The sequence below is a fragment of the Tenrec ecaudatus genome, chromosome 17 (assembly GCF_050624435.1).
Source record: "Tenrec ecaudatus isolate mTenEca1 chromosome 17, mTenEca1.hap1, whole genome shotgun sequence".
Classification (NCBI taxonomy): domain Eukaryota; kingdom Metazoa; phylum Chordata; class Mammalia; order Afrosoricida; family Tenrecidae; genus Tenrec; species Tenrec ecaudatus.
The window spans coordinates 36,426,817-36,452,905 of NC_134546.1; the positions used below are offsets into that span (position 1 = coordinate 36,426,817).

General features: G+C 45.5%; 1 protein-coding gene across 1 annotated transcript in view; it reads left to right on the forward strand.

Moving 5' to 3' along the window:
* The first annotated feature begins 13,982 nt into the window (after positions 1-13,982).
* The window catches only part of SLC3A1 (solute carrier family 3 member 1), a 41,896-nt gene continuing 29,789 nt past the window's right edge, over positions 13,983-26,089 (forward strand). The window contains exons 1-4 of the mRNA XM_075535806.1: positions 13,983-14,403; positions 20,338-20,517; positions 20,665-20,819; positions 21,682-21,807. Of these exons, the coding sequence (XP_075391921.1) occupies positions 13,983-14,403; positions 20,338-20,517; positions 20,665-20,819; positions 21,682-21,807 (882 nt within the window). The remainder of the gene's footprint in view (positions 14,404-20,337; positions 20,518-20,664; positions 20,820-21,681; positions 21,808-26,089) is intronic.

The window sequence follows — 26,089 nt, forward strand, 5'->3', positions numbered from 1 at the left end:
AAAAACACATACCAAACTCACTGCTATGGAATCTGTTCGGACTTGGCGATCCTGTAGTCTTGATGGAAGTGCAAGTTGTGCCACCACCGCTCTGGTCACACTTCGGTTACAAAGATGGTGTTGCCAAGTGAGATTGTGGCACGCTCCCTCATGGGAAAGTGAAACGGTCTAGCTACGTTATGAAACACCGGCAGTTTTTAAAACTTATTTTTATTTAACCATTCAAACCAAACTCAACTGCCATCGAGTCGATGCTATAGGACAGGGTAGAACTGCTTCTGGGAAGTTCTGAGATTGTAACTGTTTACGCAGTAGAAAGCTCTGTCTTTCCTCCATGGAGGAAAGCTGGTGGCTTGCTGTTAGCATCCTACCAAGAAACAAAAGGATCCTGGACTGGATAGTATTTTGTTCTGTTGTTTCTCATCTCTCCCAACTCAGGGTTTGCTATCAAAGAGAACTTGTATTTATTTCACATTTCATGAGAAATTCCTCCTGACTTCTTGGAGAAAACATGGCTCCAAGCAGGTCATTCTGGTTCTGTGAAGAACAATTTGGGAAGTCCCTTTTACTTATGTGCATGTAGAATAAGGACCTCATTGTCCTAAGAGATGGACCTTGCTAGTTACGTTCATTGTTACCATCATAATGTTAATACTATCAACTTTAATCCATGACTCAGGCATGTGTACACACTCTGTGTTGGTGAGGAAGCTGGCCAGTGTGTACAAGAAGGGCTAGTTACCACCGTATGCTATTCTATGTAAGCATCATAAGCAGCCTACGAAGTAACTGCAAGAGGTGAACAGTTTAAGATCCAAAGAGGTTGAGGAAGTGACTCAAGGCCACACAGGTTAGAAGTTGCTGATCTGGAATTTAAATTCTTGTCTATCTGGTCCCAGACATCTAGTTCCCCATCACACCGCGAGGATTGAAGCACAATTATAAAAGAACTAACTCAGTCAGCAAAAGGCAGCCACGGCCCTGGGCTGCCCTTGGAAAGCATGACAAGATGAGCAAGCCATACAGATGCCAACATGGAAAGGCTGAAGGAGTCTAAGGGTGCAGTGGGGAAGCACTCCGTTGCTAAACTGAAAGGCAGACTGTGAACCCACCCAGTGGCTTGGCAGATAGAGACCGTGTGATCTGCTTCCGAAAAGATTAAACAAAAAGCCCAGCTCTCTGCCACTGAGCCAATTCCAACTCCTAGTGACCCTCCTTTGGGTTTCCAAGAGCAGACAGCTCTAGCTTTCTCCTGCAGAGTCCGAGGCTTGAACCGTGGACCTTGCAGTTAGCAGCCCAGTGCCTAGCTACAATACCACCAGGGTTCTCCAAAAAGATGATAGGCTAGGGAATCCCACGGGGCAGTTTTACTCTGTCATATAGATTCACTATCACAATATCAAAAAAGGAGCCCTCGTGGTGTAGTGGTTACACATTAGCCTGCGATCTGCATGGTTGTCAGTTTGAAACCACCAGCAGTTCTAAGGGAGAAAGACTGGGCTTTCTACTCCGGTAAACAGGTATAGTTTTGGAAACCCACTGGGGGCCGCTATGAGTCAGCACTGACTTGATGGCAGTGAGTTTGGTTTTTGTTTTATCACAAAAATAAGCAGCCAAGGACAATGTCGTTTTCCCATAGGTTGACAATTCATTTAATGGTCCGGGTTGACAATTCCATAGGTTGACAATCCATTTAATGGTCCGGCCTACAGACCTACAGACCTAGATGGTTAGGTCGAGGTATGACTGTAGGAGGTTTTCCTAAGGCTTCAGGAGAAGCAAAGGATCCACGTTATCATTCAGTCCCCCAAAGGTTCATTGAAGAGATGAGGGGGATGTCTCACGGAGCCTCTCAATCAAACATGGATTTGAATTAGTTGTTAACATTCATAATTTGGGAATTTTTCCATTTGAATACAACCTTCCAGCTTCTTCAGAGTAATCAGGTCTGGTGACTCAGGTCCCACATTGCTGACATGGAGGGGCTGCGGCCTCCTTAGGCTGGACTTGAGCGTGCTGATTAGCCAGCATCCCCACCATGTGCTATTTGGGTCTCATCCAGCCCAATTCAGGAATAGAACTAGAAAGGATTTCCCAAATTGTTCTCCAGAGTTTTCATTGCATTGGCCAAAGCAAGTGACCCAGCGAAACTCAATTCAGTGTGTGAAGGGACTAAGAATCCATGAAGGGAAAGAACGTGGATCCAGGAAGGCTAGTAGTGCAGTCAACATGGATGCAGGCAAGCTATTAATTGGGTCATCAATGCAACTAATTAATCTTGCACCTACATAATTTTAAATTTTGTATTTTTTAATTCAATCAAGAAGGTGCTTTTTTTAAAAAGAGAAAGTACTTTTATGTGGTAACTTGCTATTACATTCTTTTAAAAAATAGTTTCATTGCCATATTGTTGACATATCATGCAGTTCAATGGTGTAAATAACACTACAAAGAGGCGCGCGATCATCACCGCACTTAATTCTAGAGCACTCTTCATTCTGGCACCCAGCTTATTAGCTCCTCACGCCCCACAACCCTCACTGCCATCGCTCCAGGAAGCTATTCACCCGGTCACCCTGGGATTCATGCAAACAGAATCAGACCCCAAACCCAACGTTGACAACTAAAGAAAGCACAAGAGAACCCCACCCAAGAGAAAGCAGAATAGAAACTAGAAAAAATTAAGAATTGGTCACAAGGGCAAACATGACAATATGCTACATTTTAACCCAACTCTCTGTAGTAGTCCAGTGCACGCTTACTCATAGCCCTTGTCAGTGGTCAGGGGGGCTCAGTGGAGACTTAACCAGTGTGGGGATTCTGCAAATAGGTTTTGGGGTGTTACTTCCTTTATATATAACAGAACACTATCCTTTCATCTCTTATTGAATGCCATTTGACTATTGATTTCGCCTATTTGCATGGATTTGTGGGGGAAACAATATTTAGGGGTGATATTTGTCACATTTTCATTTCTGTTTCTCTTGTTTTCTTGTTATATTTGGCTATACAAAGTTTTTAAAATAACCTCCTTTTTTATTCAATTGTGATTTAAGTTTAACTGTTCTCTCTTGCTGGGATAAATCTATCCTTCTGTTTTCTTCTACCTTAAAACTGTGTATATATACATAGGTATATGTACATAGGTACAGAGAGCAACTGGAAACACAGGGAATCCAGGACAGATGACTCCTTCGGGACCAGTGGTGAGAGTGGCGATGCCTGGAGGGTGGAGGGAACGTGGGGTAGAAAGCGGGAACTGATGACAAGAATCTACGTATAGCCTCCTCCCTGGGGGATGGACAGCAGAGAAGAACACAGGGGTAGACGTCGGACAGTGTAACATATGACAAAATAATAATTTATGAATGAAGGTTTCATGAGGTGGGGGTAGTGGGGAGGGAGGGGGAAAATGAGCAGCAGATATTAAGGGCTCAAGTAGAAGACAAATGTTTTGAGAATGATGATGGCAACAAATGTAGATATGTTCTTGACACAATGGATGTATGTATGGATTGTGATAAGAATTGTATGAGCCCCCAATAAAACGATTTAAAAAAATGAAAATGATCATAATATCTAGCAATAAAGGATTAGAGTACCCAGCGCAACCCAAAATGATTATGTAAATGAATATTTCTAAGGTCAAGATATATTTTTATTGAAAGAGAAAATGATATAGCAAATATGTACAATAACTGACTTTTGTTTTATAAAAATACTTTCAAATAAAAAATAAAATGAATATGGAAATATGTAAAAAAACAACAACTGTGTATAAAACACAGCTCAGTGTGGGACTAGGTTTCTAATATTCACCGCTAACAATTTTACAGCTGAGCTAACAGCAGCTTCAAGAAGCTGGCGAATTAATGGAAGGTCACGCAGAGAGCAGCAGGTGGCGGGGCCAGAGCTCACGGCCCAGGTTCCCAGGCTTAACACTTCACTCATTACACGGTGCTGTGGCAAGAACATGTGGCAGAGAGGAGTGATAAAAATCTGCATTTTTCTGGGGCGTGCAGAACGTCCTTGTCGCTTCCCTTCCCGCAGCCCACACTTGCCTGTCCATCTTCAACAGACCTTTATGTTCACTTCATAGCAGACCAGGCACCGCGACAGATGTTGGCAACTCAAAAGGTGGTGACTACCGATCTAGCCTCTGCTAACAGCGCCTCTGAGCCAGCCTAGGAACCAGGTAGTCACCAGCTGGAGCATCTTCCTTGGGTTGTAAATGTTTACCCGTTTGACGGACACGCTGCCTCGCGTCATGTTAGTTTGCTGATGGATGGGATGCGGCTTTAGGATGTCATGGCTTGCCATACATCCTTTGTCTATAGTTGTATTTTTCTCTGTATGTCAGGAGGCTGTCTAGGTACCTATCTCTGTGTGGCTGTCGTGGATATGTAACTCACCCGAGAGTTGAGGTGGCTGAGGTCGTGTGTCTTTGTTCTCTCGAATTCGTTATTGTGATGAGCTGAGTTAGCTCTTGCAGTTCTTGAGTGCACGTTGCTCCTCACTCGTTTCTATAAGTGTGTACAGTACTATCATCTGTTTGTACAATTATTCTTTCTTTTCTAATCCTGCGTAGAGCACATGGCATCCCTCTTCTGAGGGATCCCTGGGGCTGCAGTAGTTACATGTTGGCCTGTGATCCGCAGGGTCACCAGTTCGAAACCACCGCAGCTCCGTGGAAGAAAGACTGGGCTTTCTACTCCCATAAACACTTACAGTCTTAGAAACCCACTGGTCACAATGAGTCAGCATTGACTCTGGCTCGATGGCAGTGTGTTTCTTTCTTTAAAAAAAAAAAACTTTTATCGGGGGCTCTTCTATCTCTTATCACAATCCATACATCCGTCCAGTGTGTCAAGCACATTTGCACATGTGCTGTCATCATTTTCAAAGCATTCTCTTCCCACTTGAGCCCCTGTGGTCAGCTCCCCATTTCTTCCCCTCCCTCCTCTGCCCTCCCTAATGAACCCTTGATAAGTTATAGAGTATTATTTCCATATCTTACATCGTCCTCCGTCGCCCCTCACCCACTTTTCCATTATTCGTCCCCCTAGGAGGGGGTTCTAGATTGATCCTTGTAATCGATTCTCCCTTTCTCCCCCCACCATCCCCTAATCCTCCTGGTAGCTCTACTCTCATTGTAGTCGCTGGGTAGTGTGTTTCAATACTTGTTCATTGTTCAATACTTCTGAGCCTCCTTTCTACCTTTCAGATCTCTTTTGTCTAGATATTAGTTTGGGGTGTTGGTAAGTTTGAGGAGGCTCTGTTAGGAAGAATTATCACATACTGAACTCCAACTACCTGCTAACGTGTTCTAAGTTAGTGGTTCTCAAGCTTGCTCGTGCCACGACCCTTCATACAGTTCATGCTGTGGTGACCCCCCAACCATAAAATTATTTTCATTGCTGCTTCATCACTGTCATTTTGCTACTGTGATGAATCAGGTGACCCATGTGAAAGGGTCGGTCAACCCCCAAAGGGGTCGCGACCCACAGGTTGAGAACCGCTGTGCTAAGTAGCCTCTCAACTCAGGATTATTCTCTAGCTTATTATTTTTCAGTTGAAGGAACAATGCACAGCTATTCCAGAAAAATCTGAAAACCCAGAATAATGGGAAGAACAAAATTAATCCCACCTATCATTTTTACAATCCACAGGTGAACATTTTAGAGTCAGGCTTCACAAACACACGGGAACTCTTATTTATTTATTTATTTTTTATATAATTGCGATACGTTCTTCCATCCAACGTGATACTCAGAGCTGGTTTTATCCTGTCAACACATCGTGAAATGTTTTCCATGGCACTAAACTATCTTTGCAATATGGTCAATGACGACGAGGCTAAGTCAAAAACTATTGCTACTGGGGTTTCAGCGCATGCCTGTGGGTTCCCACGTCCCAAAACAAAATGTGTCTAAACACGTATTCTTCTATGATCAGTAGTTGACTACAGACCGGTTATCTTAGTCTTGTCAGTGGGTCTTCAAAAGTAAATCAATTTTATACACACACGCGCACGCGCGGGACAAACCTGGGGTTTACCAGTGTGGTGCAGCGAGCAAGGTGCAATTACGACCTTGTCTTTGGAGGGGATCTGCTTAGCCAGTGAAATTCGAGGCAGCGAGGTCAGCTCAGAAAGTAATGGAGACTGTGTTCGGGGTTTGCAAAGGGGCCGTCTTGTTAGCTTTTCTCAGAAGACACGAAGCTCATTGGGGCTCATTAGGAAGAAGTTCGACGAAAGAGAAAACTGCATCCATAAGAAAGAGACCAGGAACACTGCGCCAAGGATTTTTCCCACCATAAAAATGTTCCTGCCCACTCCTCGAGACGGGGAGCAAGGACTAGCCTGTGAGAATTTCAGTGGGGGGAAAAAGATACATTATTAAGGCTTCATGAGGGAGGGGAAGGGGAAAACGAGCAGCTGATCGCAAGGGCTCAAGTAGAAAGCAAATGTTTGAAACTGGTGATGACAACATATGTACAAATGTGCTTGATGCAATGGATAGATGGGTGGATGGTGATGAACTATATGAGCCCCCAATAAAATGCTTTATTAAAATAAAAAAAATTCAAATAAAAAAAAAGGGAACCCTGATCCCATTTGCCTTTCAGTCTTGATCTTGCCCCTTCCGACGTCCTTCAGTTCCCCAGTTAGTTCTCCGTCAGTGAAAAGGAGCGCAGTCGGAGTTCCCCAGGAACGCCCACACTGCTGTTGTGACCTGCAGCAAGTGGAGAAAGATGGACACACAGCCCTCAGAAGTGCATAGACCTGGATGGAGGATCTGCCTGCAAACAGCAGCCTCACATTTGATCAGTTTTCTTTGCTAAAGGTTATTGTGGGCATGTAGCAATACTTTTTAAAATAAATATTAAATTATGTATTTATTGTATTCTTTTGTCTTGGTTGCAACAACGGAACAGACTTAAAAGTAACAACAATTAGGAGGATGTTACGGGGCCAGGGAGTATTTCGTTCTGCTGTGCACAGGGTTACTATAGCTGGAGACCAATTTAACAACAGTCTTGGCATTGCATAGCATAGCCCAATTTTGTAAAGTTGTTTTTGTACTTAACAGTGCAGATTCCACCTAGACTTTGATTACATTTTAAGTGAGTTTTTAAACTTTGTATTTGCGTGCCTTGTCTGATTGAGTTCCTGGATGTCTCCTGTTTATTACTGTTAGCTCTTTTTGACTTTTTTTGCCGATCCCAGGGACAACTTTCAAATCCTTCATCCTGCGTTTTCAGATATCTTTTCGTTCCGCCATTGAGAACTGGGCAAGTGTGTGTGCCTTTGTGTTCCAGACAGGTCTTACTTCTTTGGGGTAATTGACTGAGGGAGAAAAGAGAAGCGTATGTATTTCCTGGTAGGTGTCACCTTTGGCCTCTGGAAATGCAGGTGCATTAGGGAACAGGAGCGATAGTAGGCTTTGTTTGGGCCAAATGTTGACAGTGGAGATGATTAAAGACCTGGACTCTGGCTTGTGACATGACTGGCTATCTCGGGGACTTTGTGTAAATCTCTTATATTCATTGTCTGTACAATAGGAGACGTATGATCTTGACAATTGAAAACTTTTATAATTCTTAAGATGGATTCTTTTTTGTGCTTAATTTCTTTTTAAAAAAAATCATTTTATTAGGGGCTCATACAACTCTTATCCATCAATTGTGTAAAGCACATTTGCACATTCATTGCCCTCATCATTCTCAAAACGTTTGCTCTCCCCTTAAGCCCCTGGCATCAGGTCCTCATTTTGCCCCCTCCCTCATTCTCCCATCCCTCATGAACCCTTGATAATTCATAAATTATCATTTTGTCATATCTTACACTGTCCGACGTCTCCCTTCACCACTTTTCTGTTGTCCGTCCCCCATGTAGCACTACTTTGGGACATACCCTTAGACAATAATTTATTTAGCTAGTCTCCTACTGAAGCCCTGGTGGTATAGTGGATTATGCACTGGGCTGCTAACTGCAAGGTCAGCAATTCAAAGCCACCAGCCGCTCCTTGAGCACTGAAGCCAAAGCTTTCCTTCTACTCCCTGTAGGGCCACCACGAGGCAGAACTGACTCGAAGGCAGCACGTTTGAGTTTGAGTCTCTTATCATGAAGCATTTAGATACTTTGTAACCTTTGCTGTCACTAATAAAGCTTTTTACACATAAAATTTTGCCTCCATCTTTTCCACTGAGATAAATTTTTTGGCAGTGAATCATTCAATGAAAAAATATGAGTCCTCTCCTTGATTCATTACGAAAGACACATATGCTGAGGATAGAAAATTCAGTCAGGATAAAGTAAAATGTAAAACAAGTCCAGTGACCTCAACCTCTTATTTCCCTGCATCTACTCAACTGCTGGTTGAACATCTCATCTATATTTCCAAATGTTCGTATCATTTTCACACAATTATCCATTTCATTCACACAAAAATTAGATTATACACATACACACTGGTCTAAATTTTTTTCTACCTCACGCTGTATTCTGCACGTTTGTGTTTACCAGCCTAGATAGTGAAGGACATTCTTGGTAGGACAGAGTGGGTTCAGCTGTGTGACCATGACATCGTCATTTAAATGATTTCCTCATGGATGAGACCTAGGTTGTTACCAGTTTTGTTGCAGTGGAGGTCTTTTATCTTTTTTGCATTTTTAAAAATCTTTTCATCCTATTGCAAAATGATGGAGCACATTGCAGGGAGGATACGCACTTAACACTCACCCTCGTTCTGCACGATGGGCTCCATTACCGACCACATTTTCTTTCTTTTTAAAAAAATCATTTTATTGGGGTCTCCTACAATTCTTATCACAATCCATACATGCATCCATTGTGTCAAGAACATGTGTACATTTGTTGCCAACATCATTCTCAAAACATTTGCTTTCTACTTGAGCCCTTAATAGTGCCGTTCATTTTCCCCCTTCCCTCCCTACTTCCCCCCTCCCTCAAGAACCCTTCATCATTCATATATTATTATTTTGTCATATGTCACACTGTCTGAAGTCTCCCCCCGCCTTCTTCTCTGCTGTCCCTCCCTCAGTGAGGAGGCTATACATAGATTCTTGTAATCAGTTCCCCCTTTCTACCCCACATTTTCTCCACTCTCCAGGCATTGCCACTCTCACCACAGGTCCTGAAGGAATCATCTGTCCTGGATTCCCTGTTTCCAGTTGCTATCTGTACTTATGTACATCCTCTGGTCCAGCCAGAACCGTAAGGTAGAATTGGGATCATGATAGTGGGGGTGGGGGTTGGAGGGAGGAAGCATTTAAGAACTAGAGGAAAGTTATATGTTTCATCATTGCTACCCTGCACCCTGACTGGCTCATCTCCTCCCCACAACCCTTCAGCAAGGGGTGTCTGGTTGGCTATCAATGGGCTTTGAGTCTCCACTCTGCACTCACCCAGATTGTCAATGATATGATTTTTTGTTCCTTGATGCTTGATACCTGATCCCTTTGACAGCTGGTGGTCACACACGCTGGTGTGTTTCTTCCATGTGGGTGTTGTTGCTTTTGAGCTAGATGGCCACTTGTTTATCTTCGAGCCTTTAAGACCCCAGATGCTATATCTTTTGATAGCTGGGCACCATCAGCTTTCTTCACAACATTTGCTTATGCACACGTTTTTCTTCATTGACCGTATCAGGGAGGTGGGCACCCATTGATAGGATTTTTAGTTCTTTGATGTCCCTTCTGCATCTTGTGGTCAGACAGGCTGGTGTGCTTTCTTCACCACATTTGCCCATGCACACATTTTTCTTCAGCAATTGTGTTGGGAAGGTGCGCATCCTGGAATGCCAATTTAATAGAACAAAGTGTTCTTGAATTGAGTAAGTGCTTGAGTGGAGGCCCAATGTGCACTGAGATCTTGATATACAAGCAAGATAAATTTTTATCAGCAAAGCTTCTAGGTCAAAGGTTCTGATTTACAATTTTGACATATCCTCCCAGATTGTGTCACACAAAGTCTGTACTAGTTTATCGTCTTACCGTGAGCTTACGAGAGCGAGCATATCCTGTATGTTTTTGTTACTCAGAATTATCAGCCTTTCTGGTTTCTGCAGAAAGAACATCTGAAAATGGTGTCGCCTTTTCCATTTAGTTTCTACTTCTGTAGTTTAGAGTAAAATTGGCATTTTGTGTTTTTAACTGCTTATATTTCCCATTTTTTCATGTTTCCTTATAAAAAGAATTTCTATAGTATGTAAATTAATTTTCCACATGTGTGAAAAAAGTTTTCCCAGATTGCTGTTTGCCTTCTACCTCCTCACAGCCTCCGCCCCTGGCCCCAGACCTCGCACTGTCCTCTTATGCCTTCCATCACTGTGTTTGTTTTTAACCAATGGGATCAAATTTGCCAATCTGTTTAGTCATGGAATATAGGTTTGGCATTGTATTGGAAAGACTCCTGAACTCCGAGACATTTTTTTAAGTAGACATATTTATGTCTAATATTTTAAACATTTTATATTTTACTTTTTTAAAACGATCATTTTATTGGGGGCTCTTATAACAATCCACACATCCATTGTATCAAGCAGATTTGTACATATGTTGCCATCATCATTTTCTAAACATTTACTTTGTACTTTACTTTTATATCTGATTTTCAAACGAGTTATTTTGGTGTAAGAACAAGGTAGGCTGTGTAGCTTTGGTTTTGTCCCCCCCGCCCCCCACAAATAGTTGGTCAGCTATCCAACACTACTTTTTTTCAGCAATCTTGTTCACTCTGGTTTGGAATGTTGCCTTTTGATATTTTTAATTGCCTTTTAATCACGGGCTCATTTTGGTGATTCCAATTTATTCCATCGATCTTCTTTAGTATCCGCTCCTCATTTTTCTGGAATTTCTATTTTAAAACCTGATACAGCTAGCCTCCGTTCATTACTCTGAAAGATGTTAAAGGTTATCATACATACTGGCGAATCACTTTCTAGAACGACTGTGTCGTTATTACGCACCCTTGCCAGCAGTATGACCTTCTGAAAATTCCTTGTAATCTGCATGCTTATCTGAACTGATGCCTTAAAAAAGCAGCTGTGATTGTTGTTATGGAATCAGCTTCTACTCATAGGGCTCCAATGAACAACAGAAGAAAACGTGGACGCAGCCGAGGCCTGTGCCCTGTCACAGTGGTGAGTGTGTTTGAGCCCATCGTGGCAGCCACTGGGCAAACCTGGCTGAGGGCCTTCTTTTCTGCGGACCCTCGATTTTACCAAGCATGCCGTCTTTTACAGGGAGGGTCCTCTCCTGATAAGACAGCCGAAGTACATGAGTTGAAATTTCATCATCCTCTCTTCTAGGAAGCATATTGTTTTTGTTTCTTTTCTTCTTGTTTGTGTATGTTTTTCAGTATATGAATCCAGGATGGATGACTCTAGAGAGACAGCACCTGGATTAATGGTTTCGTAGTGGTGTGGCAGGGGAGGTTGGGTGGGCGGCGTGCAGGGAGGATGGGGAGCTCATAACAAATACAAGAAAGAAGACAATGTTCCAAAACTGATTGCGGTGACGACTGCACAACTTTTCTGCATATGACTGAATTATTGAATTGGATGTGTGAATTATGTGCCAAGAACACTGTTTTCTTAAGAGAAGCTAATACAGTCATAGCAAAGACCAACAGAAGCAGCAGCAGCATTTTGGCTGCACTTCATTGAAGGCAGGCTTGTCTGTCCTCTTGGCAGTCCATGTGTCTTCAGTGGTCGCCATCATTCAGATGCCAGATGCGGTTTGTTTGTGACCTGGGTTGCAGTCCCTACACTGGCTCCCAGCATGTCTCCTTTCCATTTGCCCTTTGTCCTAGCTCTCCCGCCTGCTGAGCTTTATCCTTGGGCAAAGGCTACCCTTGATCTCCTGCAGCTAATAGTTGAGGAGAGTGCAGACTTCCTTGTGGTTGTTTGACCTTATAGACTTGTCCATCATGGGACAAGTTGAGTCATGGGAGTTGTCTTAGACTTGGTTTTCTACAGGAAACATAAACATAAACATGTACACACACACACACAAGGAGATTAATTTCAAGGAAATGACTTAAGCAATTGTGCAGGCAAGACTGTCTCAAATCTGTGGGTCTCGTAGCAGGCTGGAGGCTCATATCCCAAGAATCAGAGGTCAGAGGATAATGAGTAGATCCAGATCTTTTCTCTCACAGAGAAGTCGGTGGTTTGCCCCCTGTGGCTGTCTTTAATGAGCCAGGCATCACACTTTATTTATTAAATTAAAAAAACAAAATGCCTTGACCAAGATCCATAAATCACCAAATTCCTTCAAGACTTGATGAACCGTCTAGGCAAGGAGAGCTAGTTTTCCTCACGTTTGCAAATACATTTTATACCTGACAATGATGACACGACTCACTGGGATTAAGGATGGTTTTCCTATGGCAGGAGGGCTGGTGGCACCCTGCTTAAAGCATTGGTGGCCAACCCAGACGCAAGCAGTTTGAACCCGTTACTTGGTAGGAGAGAGATTTGGCAGTCGGCTTCCATAAAGATTCCCCAAACTCTGCCACGGAGTCAATGGCGACTCGTAGTGACCTACAGGACAGGGTAGAACTGCCCTGTGGGTTTCGGAGACAGAATTCTTCACAGAGGGTAGAAAGCCCCAACTTTCTCCCTCGGCTTCACACGAGAAAGAATTCACTTCGAAGCCTGGTTTGTGATCCAAGTGGGTTTTTATAAAGGACAGGAGTTTCAGGTTTTACATAGGCACCGTTAGGGCTCTTCACACCCACAGGTGGAAACCTGAAGTCAGACAAACCTGCAGCCCAGCCCAGGAGCAGCTGGAAAAGAGGAGACTGCAGCACAGCTGCGGGGGCGACAGCCTGGATGCAGAGCGGCCTCCTGGAACGGTGTGGGCCCCTAGTCTCAAAGTTTCTGGCTTTTCAGGGCACCCGTTGGGAGACCTGGTCGATGGTACTGGTTGACCCCTTTGGCTGAATTAAACTCACCTGGCCCTGATTGGAGCCCACCCAGGTGTGCCGTCCACCTAGCCCCTTCCTGGCTCTGAGCCTGACTTTCGAGCATGCTCAGTAGACATCCTGGCGCCCAGCAGCAAAGCACAATGCGATCAGGGCAGTTTAACTCCCTTGCTGTACTTGTTCTTTAACGTTTACCTACAGCAAAGCGCTTGAACTTGCCAGACAAGCTCTGAAGAATGAGCAGCTGCTTCCTTTTCTGAAAGTAGGACCCAAGACGGAAGGCATTTATTTAACGTGAAACTGAAATACAACAAAGTGGCTTAATAAGAACTGTGTGGATGCATGCCTCCAGACCCTGTTGAAGCTACTATATTGGTTTGTCACTAGGATTTGCAGGCGGGGACCCTCAACAAATATGAAGGGAGACATTGGACAGTGTAAGTTATGACAAAATAATAACTTATAAATTATGAAGGGTTCATGAGGGAGGGGGAAAATGAGGAGCTGCCTCCCTAGGGGACGGACAACAGAAAAGGGGGTGAAGGGAGATGCCGAACAGGGCAAGATATGACTAAATAATAATTTATAAATTATCAAGGGCTCATGAGGGAAGGGGGAACGGGGAGGAAGGGGAAAAAAGATAACTTGATGCAAAGGGCTTAAGTGGAGAGCAAATGTTTTGAAAGTGATGAGGGCAAAGAATGTACAGATGTGCTTTATACAATTGATGTTTGTATGGATTGTGATAAGAGTTGCATGAGCCACCAATAAAATGATTTTAAAAAAGCTCTTTTGCCCTTGCAAAAATCCAGCAATTGTTTCTTTTTTCTATACCTCCCTAGAAGAGATTTAAAAAGAACACTTTTTAAAACCCCATTCATCTTTACCCTATTTTTCCCTTGACTGAACAAAGTCCAGCCAGGTTTAGTTATAAACCACGCAGATGTGATTACACTAGCAGGCAACTCAGCCAGGCACCTTTCCACCTTTGTGACTGCAGGAAGGCACGGGCAGGGACGAGAGGTGAGGTATGGCTGCGGACAAAGGCGGGAGAGACTCGCTCCGAGAGAGCACGAAGGGATGCCGGACCAACAACGGGTTTGTCCAAAACGAAGACATCCTGGAGAGGCAGCCAGATCCTGGCAGCCCAGAGGATACCCCTCAGCCCTGCGCCCTGCCCGTGCAGGACCCCGACCTCAGGGCCACGAAGCCATATGCAGGGATGCCCAAGGAGGTGCTGCTTCAGTTCTCCAGCCAGGCTCGCTACCGGGTGCCGCGGGAGGTCCTCTTCTGGCTCACCGTGGCTTCCGTGCTGGTGCTTACCGGCGTCACCATCGCCATCATCGCCCTCTCCCCAAAGTGCCTGGACTGGTGGCAGGTAGGGCCCATGTACCAGATCTACCCGAGGTCTTTCAAGGACAGCGACATGGATGGGAACGGAGATCTGAAAGGTGGGTGTAGGGAGAGCTCGGGGAGGGAGGGGATGGGGCAAGGTGGTTTATGGCTCTCATCTTCCCAAAGCCAATGGCCACCTGGATTGTGCAGTAAGCACATTCCTGTGAAAAGAGTCAAGCCAAATGTCACCTTGTTTATGGTATTTAAAAGTCACTCAGCAATTCTACCAGATGATGAATGTTACTTGTTGGAGACCTTCCAGGGAAAAGTGTTGAATTTACAATGCTCACAAAGTGGAGGCCTGGTGGTACAGTGGATGAAGCGTTGGGTTGCTGTCTGTAAAGTTGGTGGTTCAAACCCACCGGTTGCTCTGCAGATAAAAAAGAGGCTGTGTTGTGTGCTCCTGCAACGTTCACAGCATAGGCAACTCAGGAGTAGTTCTACTCTGCCCTACGAGGTCGCCATGAGTCTCAATCGACTCAAAGGCCATGGGTGTAGTTTGGGTTAAAGGACAACTATGTGCTTGCTAATCAATTCTAATTTCTTACTTGGCCCTCTTTTCCTCCTTTAATTGTCCTCCTGCTTCTTTGCACTGTATAATTGAAAACCCCCAATTCACTGCCGCTGAGTTGATTCCTACTCATGGTGACCCTATAGGACAGGCTAGGATTACCCCATGGGGTTTCAAGGCTGATCAATCTTTTTTTATTTTAATTGTTTTATTAGGGGCTCATACAACTCTTATCACAATCCATATATACATCAATTGTGTAAAGCACATCTGTACATTCATTGCCCTCATCATTCTCAAAACATTGCTCTCCACTTAAGCCCCTGGCATCAGGTCCTCATTTTTTCCCGTCCGTCCCCCCTCCCTCATGAACCCTTGATAATTTATGAATTATTATTTTGTAATATCTTGCCCTGTCTGACATCTCCCTTTACCCAGTTTTCTGTTGTCCGTCCCCCAGGGAGGAGGTCACATGTAGATCCTTGTAATCAGTTCCCTCTTTCCAACCCACACTCCCTTTACGCTCCCAGTATTGCCACTCACACTACTGGTCCTGAAGGGATCATCTGCCCTGGATTCCCTGTGTTTCTAATCTATCTGCACCAGTGTACATCCTCTGGTTGAGCCAGACTTGCAAGGTAGAGTTCGGATCATGAAAGTGGGGGTGGGGGTTGGGGGAGAAAGCATTTCGGAACTAGAGGAAAGTTGTATGTTTCATCATTGCTACATTGCAACCTGACTGGCTCATCTCCTCCCGGAGACCCTTCTGTAAGGGTATGTTCAGTGGCCTACAAATGGGCTTTGGGTCTCCACTCTGAACTACCCCCCTCATTCACTAAGGTAAGATTTTTTGTTCTGATGATGCCTGATACCTGATCCCTTCGACACCCTGTGATCACACCGGCTGGTGTGCTTCTTCCATGTGGACTTTGTTGCTTCTCAGCTAGATGGCCGCTTGTTTGCCTTCAAGCCTTTAATACCCCCAGATACTATATCTTTTGATAGCTGGGCACCAGGCTGGTCAATCCTTACAGGAGCAGAAAACCTCATTAGTCTCCCATGGAGTGGGGGCAGGTTCAACCACTCACCTTGTGTTGGCAGCCTTGAAAGTGATAGTTTGGAGTTACTGTCTCAGTAAGTGACAAGGTTAGGGTAGCAAGTTGAGAATCTATTATTGAATTAAGTGTAAATAATATATACATACATATATACATATATGTGTACATATATAAGGTATGAAGTTTTAAAAGGTCTGTACTCTTGGTCTTTAATGCTTGTGGCTGTTAGCAGCTACCCAGTTAGCCCTGCCTCCTGGTGACCCCAAGCACCCTCCCCAACTGGGCTTCGGAGTGGATGTTGTGCTCAGAGGATTTTCAGAAGCAAATGCTTTCAGGGCCTGGCTTTGAAGTTTCAATCATGGGAATGGAAGATAGAAAAAAGGCACAGCAATCTGTGGTCATTCGCTGAATCCAGGACCCCCAAACCCACTGTTGTCCGGTGGATTGCATCTCACAGCGAGCGACCCTCTTGGGCAAGGTAGAACTGCCCCAGCGGGTGTCCAGACTGAGACTAAACCCTGAGGATGTAACAAACCAACTCTTGAAAACACTGGCTTGGCTAATTAAAGGCTTGTTCCTGCTCACATTCACCTCATCTTATTTAAAACAATAAAAATATTTCCTGATCTCCGCTAACTGCAATCCCCCGAGTCCTTTCAGGAGCTTCTCAAGCCCTTTTCTGAACTAACCTTTCTTGACTTCCCTGTCCAGCAAGGCCTCTGGGCCGCTGCGCTCCCGTGCTGTGATGACATTCTCTGATGGGGCCTTGTCACAGATGCCAGCCTCTTCCAGGTCCCGCATGGCCCTTGAAGGCAAGAACTGCGTTCTTGAGGATTGCCTCTTTTTTTTTTTTTTTTTTTTAGGATTGCCTCTTGTCCTCCTCCCCCACCCCCGGAGTAAACTGCAGGGATCTCTCTCTTATATTGGGCATGTGGAGGCGCCTTGGCTTTTACCACGACATTCCTTCAACCTACTCTTAAGCTGTCAGAGCTGGCCAACACACATTTGCATCTTGGTGCCTCTAAAGTTAGACGTGTTTCTGGGTGTATTTGACCTGTGGACTCCGACAGTGGGACCACTTCCCCCACAAGATCTAGCTGTTGAGACCCAGAACACACGCCATGTGCCACCCTTCTCTCAGCTTGTCCACAGAAAGCCAGGTTATTTTCATGTAGTGTTGGCTGAAGTCCAGAAGGTCAGCAGTCCCAAACCACCAGCGGCCGCTTCTCTGAAGGAAGAGGTAGCTTTTGACTACAGTAAAGGGCAACAGTCTTGGAAACTCACAGGCCCAATTCTACCCTGTCTTACAGGGTCGCTATGAGCCGACATCGACTCGAGGGCAGGGAGTTTGGTTTGTGTTGTACTAGATATTTAGGTCAACTTATACTTCAGCCCCCAGAGGAGCCCCCACGAGGGGGCTCCAGGCCAGGAGGGGCAGCTCCTGGACAGTCATGAAAGCCTGTGAACAGACCGGGATTTTTGTATATTTCTTTTTTTGTGTGTGTTCACCACGTTTGGTTTATTGTGTTTCACTGGCCCAAAGTGGGTCCTTTTAAAAATCTATTTTACTGTATTTCCAGTGAACATTTACACAGCAAATCAGGTTCCCACTGAACAATTTCGATACAAGTTGTACAGTGACGTTAGCGACATTTTTCATAGTGTGTCCGCATTCTCTTTTTTTTTTTTTAAATCTTTTTATTGGGGCTCATAAGGCTCTTATCACAATCTGTGCATACATCAAATGAGCAAAGCACCCTTATACATTCATTGCACTCATCACTCTCATAATTCACCTTCCACTTGGGTTCCTGGAATCAGCTCGGTTTCCCTTTTTTTCCCCCCATCCCCCTCCCTCCCCTGTATATTTCTTTTCTCGCTCATTTTTTCCTTTTCCTTTATTTCCTTTTCTTTTTCTTCTGTCTCTTCTCCTTCTTGCTTTTCAATCTTTCTTTCTTTTCTTTTTTTTAAAAAAAAATAAGTTTGGGCTATGTAATAGTTGATGTGCCTACCTATATAGGATAGGCATGGGAGGCATGCCCGAGGAGAGAGGAGCAGGACCAATGGTCCTGGGGAGCCCTGGGGGGTGATGGTGGTGGGGGAAGGGGGAGGTGAGCAGGCAGCACCATGGACAGGAGAACAACTGGGGTATTGGAGTCAATAACAAGGATGAGATAGGGAAAGTGGTGTGTGTGTATGTGTGTGTGAAAGAGAGAGAGAGAGAGAGAGAATAGCAAATTAGCTAAGAGGAGGTACCAGGAGGCAGAAATAAGGGGAAAGTGATGGTGGGGTAGGAGGAAGGTAAAAGGAAACAGAGGAAGGACCTAGGAAGCAAAGCAATGGGTAGAGGTATAAACGTAGTGGTGTACATATGTAAATACATCAGTCCACAAAAATAGAGGTATTGGCCCATGTACATATATTTATATGGCTATACACTGAGGTAGGGGATGGACTTCAGGCCTCTCTTCATACCTTCACTCAATACAAGGACAATTTGTTCTAACAAATCAGCAGTTTGAGATGTTCACCATCCTGACCCAATTGCTGAAGACAAAAGAGGTGCACAAGCAAACGTAGTGAAGAAGAAACAGAAACTCTAAAGAGAAAAGTTAAATGTTATTTTATAAAGAAGCGTGGACTGAACTTCACCTCTGAGACATTTAACATAAAGTATCCACGGACTTCCATGTATGAAGTAAAGTGCTCTGAAATGCGTACTGCATAATTTGAAGAGAAATTTAGATCTACAAAAAATGTTTGAAAATTGCTATGAAGTCTTACATTTTCAACATTCTAAATGGTCCTACACCTTCCATATATGAGAGGGTACGCGCACACACCCCCAAGGAAAAAAAAAACAACAGAAAAATGCTCCGCTGGGTGGAGTTTTCATAGTACCCATTTTTCCCGCTAGGCAAGCATCAAGTCCAGAGAATGTCATTTCCCTCTCTCTCCTCAAGCACATCTAGAATTCTCTTCCGGATACATTCTCGGCTGTTGGTGGAAGACACAAAGAAGGAAAAAGATCCAGGTTCAGCTAGTCCAAAGACACTGTGAACATGCTGGCAGGAACCTCCCTTTCCAGCTCATTCTCCCTCGTGGGCGATTTCCTCTGCTTTTCTAGACATGCCAAGTCAGTGGCAGCCCACTCCCTTTCCTCAGCTGTACAGCTCCTCTCTTCCCCTCTCCATTGCCCACACCCTCCTGTGGCCTCCTCTTCTCTGCCCTCTGGGGCCACAGCCCAGCCAGCATCAGCTTCCTCAGCCCGACTCAGTCAAGGACTGGCACCTTTCTGGTAGCACTTTCTACAGCCCTGATGGCAAACCAAAAACCTCACGGCCATAGGACAGGGTCGAACTGCCCCGGTGAGTTTCTGAGGCTGTGCCTATTGATGGGGGATTGAAAGGCTCACAAGGAGAGCCGGGTGGTTTCAAACTGCCATCCTTAGGGATCACAGCCCAACACGTACCTCCTACACCACCCGGGCACCTGTCTCTGATGGTCCTGTCAGGTAAAGGCTGGACTGTCAGGTAAGTGCAAAACCACAAGGGTATCTGCTCCCTGGAAGATGTACACCCTTGGAAACCTTATTTAGACTCACTGTAAGGGCAAAGGGCTTGGATTTTTTCTTTTGGTACAATTCTTTTTTTTTTTTTTTAAAGAAATCATTTTATTGGGGGTTCGTATAGCTCTTATCACAATCCATACATCCATCCATTTTGTCAAGCACATATGTACATTTGTTGCCATCATCATTTTCAAAACATTTTCTTTCTACTTGAACCCTTGGTATCAGCAACTTCATTTCCCCCCTCTTTCCCCTACTCTCCATCCCTCGTGAACTTTTAATACTTTATAAATTATTATTTTTTTCATGTCCTACACTGACTGATGTCTCCCTTTGCCCACTTTTCTGTTGTCCATTCCCCTGGGATGGGGTTGTAGGTAGATCATTGTGATCGGTTCCCCTTTTCGACCCCCACCATCCCCTTACCCTCCTGGTATGGCTGCTCTCAATGTTGGTCCTGAGGGGTTTATCTGTCCTGGATTCCCTGTGTTTCCAGCTCTGATCTGTACCCGCTGCCAGAAAGACCTCGGATTCATTTTGCATTTGAATTCTGAATGACTTTCAGGTCATTGCATGTTCAGAACCTTTTTCCTGTTGCCAAAACTTCCATGACCCCCACATTCAGTTATGCTACCCTATGCTGGGGCCACAAACCACATGTGAGAAGCCCTGGATTCTGTATTAAAGGCCCAAGACTATTGCTACTAGGCTAATTTGATATTATTTGTTAGCGGTAGATAGAACTCGCTATTTGGATTTCAGTTTGAATGAAATTCCAAATATTTTTGGCTTCAAAACAATCAAACAAATACCTTAGAACCATCCCTGACCTTGACTTTTTTTCCTTCAGGTATTCAAGATAAACTGGACTACATCCGAAATTTAAATATAAAAACAGTTTGGATTACTTCCTTTTATAAATCATCCCTTAAAGATTTCCGACATGGTGTGGAAGATTTCCGGGAAATTGATCCCATTTTTGGAACAATGAAAGATTTTGAGAATCTGGTTGCAGCCATACATGATAAAGGTAAATTCAGCAGAAGCTGCTTGGGATGGAGGTGGGAGATGGGAAAATATTTCTCCAAATGCTTACTTATAACACTCCCCACCCCTTTAACTGTCATGTAGACTAATAGATTCTTTCTCTAACATTTGCAATGTTTTCATTCATGAGGTTTAAAATTAATCATCGATTTCATACCAAACCACACCAGCGATAAACATGTTTGGTTTCAATTGAGTCGGAACCGGACGGAGAAATACAGCGACTATTATATCTGGCGGAACTGCACCCACGCGGATGGCGTGACCACCCCGCCCAACAACTGGGTAAGTGACGGCTGGCCAGGTTCACAAAGGGAGAATGGGCAGCTCTTAAGCGATTAAGGTGGCTAATTATAAAGTCCTTTTAAGGGGGAAAAAAAGAGATAGAAAGAGAGAGAGAACTGATACAATTTTATTATGGTTTTTAGCCTGTATCAGCTCTTTAGTCATTTTTATGACTGAACAATATTCCATTGTCTGGATATGGATATACCACACTTTGTTTATCCATTCACCGGTAGATAAAAATTTGAGTTTCCACCTGTGTGTGTGTGTATTTGTATCTCTCTCTCTCTCTTTTTGGTCAAGCTTTTTGCGAAGGAAAAATCTCCCAGAGAAATAGAAACAAGGTCCGCAAGCCTCTGCTTTCACAGTCGCGCTGGTGTGTCCTGGAAGAGCCTTGGGGACTGGGTTGCGCGTTTGCTGCCAACCGCAAGGTCAGCAGTTTGCATCCCGCAGCGGCTGCACGGGAGGAAGAGGAGGCTACTTCCTCCCAGAGAGAGTGGCAGTCTGGGGAACACACACGGGCAGTTCTACCCTGCCCCGCAGGGTCGCTGAGTCACACCTGAGTCCTTGGCAGCGAGCAGGGCCGAGGATACCTTCCATCAGCCTCTCCGTCCCTTTTCCTCACTTTCCACCCTGTCCAGCTCCGGTCCCATGTCCCATCAGTCCTGCTACACTTGAACCTCATTCAAGGAAACCGTGGCCATCAAGGAGCCCGGCCGCCCGCCTTCGCTGTGCCTGCCCCTGGTTGTGGTGTCGGCCAGTGGCGTCCCCTCGGAAGGAGCCGCGGCCCGGGGTGGCCCTCGTCCTGAGCGGGCAGTGTGGTCCCGTGAATGATGCCCGGTTTGTTTCCTTTGTCTGCCAGGTAAGCGTCTATGGCAACTCCAGCTGGCACTTTGACGACGTGCGGAAGCAGTGCTATTTTCACCAGTTCAGGAAAGAGCAACCGGATTTGAACTTCCGCAATCGTGATGTTCACCAAGAAATAAAGGTGAGCGGACTTCTCCGCCGTGCGCGGGAGGCTGACACGCGGGGCTTCATTTCAAAAGATGTCTTTCTGCCGAGCACCCGAGGCGCAGGCAGATCCAAGCACGGGATCCAAGCACGGGATGGAGGCTGCCGGTCGCCCCGCCTCCGCCTTTCTGTACTCGGCTTGTCCGCCAGCTCAGATCCCGCACACGTGAGACCTAGGGGCTGGGGCTGGCAGTTTCTATTTTGTTGGGCCTTTTTGCAGATTTAAGGAAACCCATGCATGACATTTCTGAATTTATTCAGTATTCATTCATTCACTGATTTTTCTACCGCATGGCTGAGCGCAAGGCTGAGGCTGCCCTAAGCCTTGGGAGTGGAGCAAAGAATAGAAGCCCCACCCTCAAGGAGTTTTCAGGACCCTGAGGGAAAGGCTGTAACCACATACATTGTGTGCATATCGATACATAGTATGTATGTATATGGTCAGATGCAGACATATTGTGAGTGGCCGGGGCACTTCTCCTTTGTATAATGCGGTCAGAGGAGGCTCCTGCGATGAGGTAGGTATGTTTAGCCAAAGACTTTCCTCTGAACAGGGACTGTGACTATCTGGTGGGAGAGAAAGTCAGGCAGCAGGAAGAGCAAAGGAGTCCGTCAGGACCAACCTGGAGGATGGCAGGTGGGGTTGGTTACCCAGGCTTAGCAGATACAAATGCAAGCCATCCAGGGGCATGGGGGTTCAGACCATGCCACGGGTCATACCGTCTATGGGATATGCTTGCACTGAAAATTATCTGTTGGTTGTGTGAAGTTCAAATGGAACTAGTCGACCTGTGCTTTCACCTGGTTATTATCAGCCCGGCCGGAGGGCAGGGAGAGAGCCAAGGGGGGAGGCCTAAGGAGTAAGGTGTGGTGTGGACTTGACCAGAACTGCGAGCACTGTAGGCTGAGCCACTAACGCTCTCTCTGGAGGGTGCTGACAACTGGAAGGAGAGAGGGAGGTGGGGGGCGAACACAGTGGTGACCCAAGTGAGCTCTGACAGGCCTGTCCTGTGGGGGAGGTAGCACTTACACCACCACCCGATACTTAATTCACAATACATGCGAGCCTCTCTCGATTCCCTTCTTGTGGTGCTATGGCTAGTGTGGTTCTGGGTTCGGGTCCTGGGTGGTGCTCTGAGGAAGGCAAGGAGGACCCAGTGGAACAGAGCTGTGGGTCCCATTCACAGTTTGTTCACAATACCAGCCAAACAGAAGCTGCAGCTGCAGTGTCAGACTCCTCAAGGGCACCTACACCCCCTTAGTTTCATTTGTTTGTTTTAAAAAGAAACAGCTCTATTTATATGTAATTCATATACTGTACAGACTATAAAATCAATTCAGTGGTGGTTGTTTTTTTTTTTTCGTACAGTGGTTTGTGTGTGTGTGTGTCTATGCATCTATATATCTGTACCTCATATAAGTACATCCATACACTGGAATAAGGAGCCCTGGTCGATAGAGGGTTACTCTGGGCTGCTCAAACCCATCACTGGTTCCATAGGAGCATTCATCACCAGTAATTCTGAACATGTTCATCACTCCACAAAGAAATCCCATACCCACCAACTGCCACTCCCGATAGCACCACCCCCACCCTCACCTCCACCCGCCAGCCACTTCCTGACAGCCACTCATTGACCTGGGTCTCTGTGCATCAGCTTGTCCTAGGCTTTTCATGTCAGTGGAACTATGCAATGTCTACACAAGGTCTCACCTTGGGAGGTGGCTGCTTTCCCTTCGCACAGTGTTTCAAGAGTCATCCATGCTGTAGGGTGTTTTAGTACTCCCATTCCTTTTATGGAAAATATGCACAATAGTCCATTGTATGTATAAACAAACCACACCAGCATTGCTCCAGTTTAATGCCTACCTTCCACATGCACATGAGGCAACTGAAAATATCATGGCCTGGGTTAATCCTCACACTAGTCCTCAAAGTAACATCTTGCTTTTTCAACACTTTGAAGAGGTCCTGTGCAGCAGATCCATCCAATGCAATGCATCATTTGATCTGTTGGCTGCTGTTTCCATGAGCATTGACTGTGGATCCAAGCCAGACGAAGTACTTGACAACTTCAGTCTTTTCCCTGCTTCATCATGATGCTAACCGTTGGTCCAGGTGTGGGGACTTTTGTTCTCTTTACTCTGAGCTGTCATCCCTACTGAAGGCTGCGGTCCTTGACCTTCATCAGCAGGTGCTTCAAGTCCTCCCCGCTTTCAGCAAGCAAGGTTGTGCCATCTGCATATCGCAGGTTCTACACACTCCTCCCTCCAAATCTGATGCTGAATTCTTTTTCATATAATCCAGCTTCTGTGTGTGCCTTCTCTCTCTATGTAATATATCCATATATATGCATTCATATGAGTATATATGAAATATATATGTATATATACCATATATAAGAGCATCTGTTCAGTACAAACCCATTTGTCCTAGGGTCAGCTGGACATGTGTGGTCTGGTGGTGCTGCTGACTAAGTACTGGCCTGCTAATCAACCACATCCATGGTTCAAACTCATCAGCTGCTCTGCAGGGGAAAGACAAGGTTATTGGCTCTGTGGATCCTTTTGAGGAGTATTGCCATCTCAATATTACGCCTTCTGATATACGAACATAGGCTATCTTTGAATTTATATACTTGTTCGTTTCTATTGTTTTCATTTTTCAATGTACAAACCTGCACTTAGTTTGTGAAATGTATTTCTTTTGGCTCCTTGGTCGTGAGACCGTTTACGCTGTGTATGTTTGATGCTCTCCAGAGCTGAGATGCATCGCATTGGCATCTGTGTAGAAATGGGCACACTGAGTCAGGGGTTTCGTCTTGCGAGGCAGGGAAAGGCGGAGGCATGGTCAGCAGGTTAACTAGCGGGTAGCATAAACACCACCAGTGAAACTGTGGACTCTTTCTTTTCCATCCCCAAAGATCATCTCCCAGCCCTCAACCTCCGTTAGGCTCTCACTTTGTGTCAGGCACTTTACCTGAATGACCTCATCTCACCTTGCAACAAGCCTACCCAGAGCTTTCAGGACCGTTTTACCGAGAAGGAAACAGAGGCTGTGTGGGAGTGGTAGAGCAAGACTCCAGGGACCATGCTTTCTGGGACATCTCTGCTTCATGGTTCCTGAACACACCCCACCACCACCCAGCCCCGGGGAGGCTTTCAGTTGGAAATTCTTACGTGTCAGTTTAAACTATTGGTGTATCCTGTGGTGTATTCCCCTGGCTCCCCATGGGAATGGATTCTCTAGAGATGTTCAGATGTGGGTGATCAATTTGGCCAACATGTACCAGTCGATAGATTAATTCCTTCGGGACTCCCACCCCCAGCCCCCTGCAGGCCTGCCAGGAGGTGTGGAGGGGAGTCTCCCTTACTCTTCCCCCCCCCACACCCTCCTGCACCCCAGAATGAAATCCCTCTTGGCATGGATCCCAAGACATCATTTGCCAACCTGGTTTAAAAGATTTCCCAGTAAAAGTAACTAAGAAAGGCTGAAAAGCTGGGAGGGAAGGTTCTTTTCTCTTGGAGAGAGGTTTTTCACTTACAGGAGACCTCTGGCTAACACGCCCCCCACCCCCAAGGCAGTGCTTTATCCCTGCAGGGGAGTTAGACAGGTTAATCATTTGCAACCCAGAGGGTTTGCATTCGTGGGGTGGCACTGCTTACCGTCCAGCTTGTACTCACTGAGCCGAGCTATGCTGGGGCAGCCACTTAGAGAGGACTGAGTCTTCTCCTCGGGAGACTTGACATGCATGGGCCACCCAGCACACCCACCTTCCTCTCCTCTCCTGCCTTCTCTCTCCTTGCAAGGGTCTGAGTGCTTTTAGCTAGAGAGGTCTGGGGGCTTCTGGAAACGGGGGGGAGCTTGTGTTGGTGTAGTCGTCTCCACTCTTCCAATCACTCTGGCCTTTACTTGCCTCCCAAATGCCTGATGGGACAAATGAGGACACTAATGCACAGATGGCAGTGACCCAGGGCCAGCAGCTTAGGCGAAAGAGACTGTGGAGAGCTGGGTGCCTTGTCCGGGGCTCGGTACTCCTGACCCTGCCAAGTGGGAATGAGGGGCCCTGGGGTGGGGTCTCCCGGGCTGACAGTACATTCTCAGCAGGTAGGGATGTGAAGCCAATAGGCCCTTCCAGAGCACAGGGATTGGCTTGCCCACCCCTACCAAGCACCATATTGCCAGCCTTTCAAAATGTAATTTATTCACTGTTTCTCTTATAAACCAGCTCCATGGTTGATGATCATAATTGTACCAT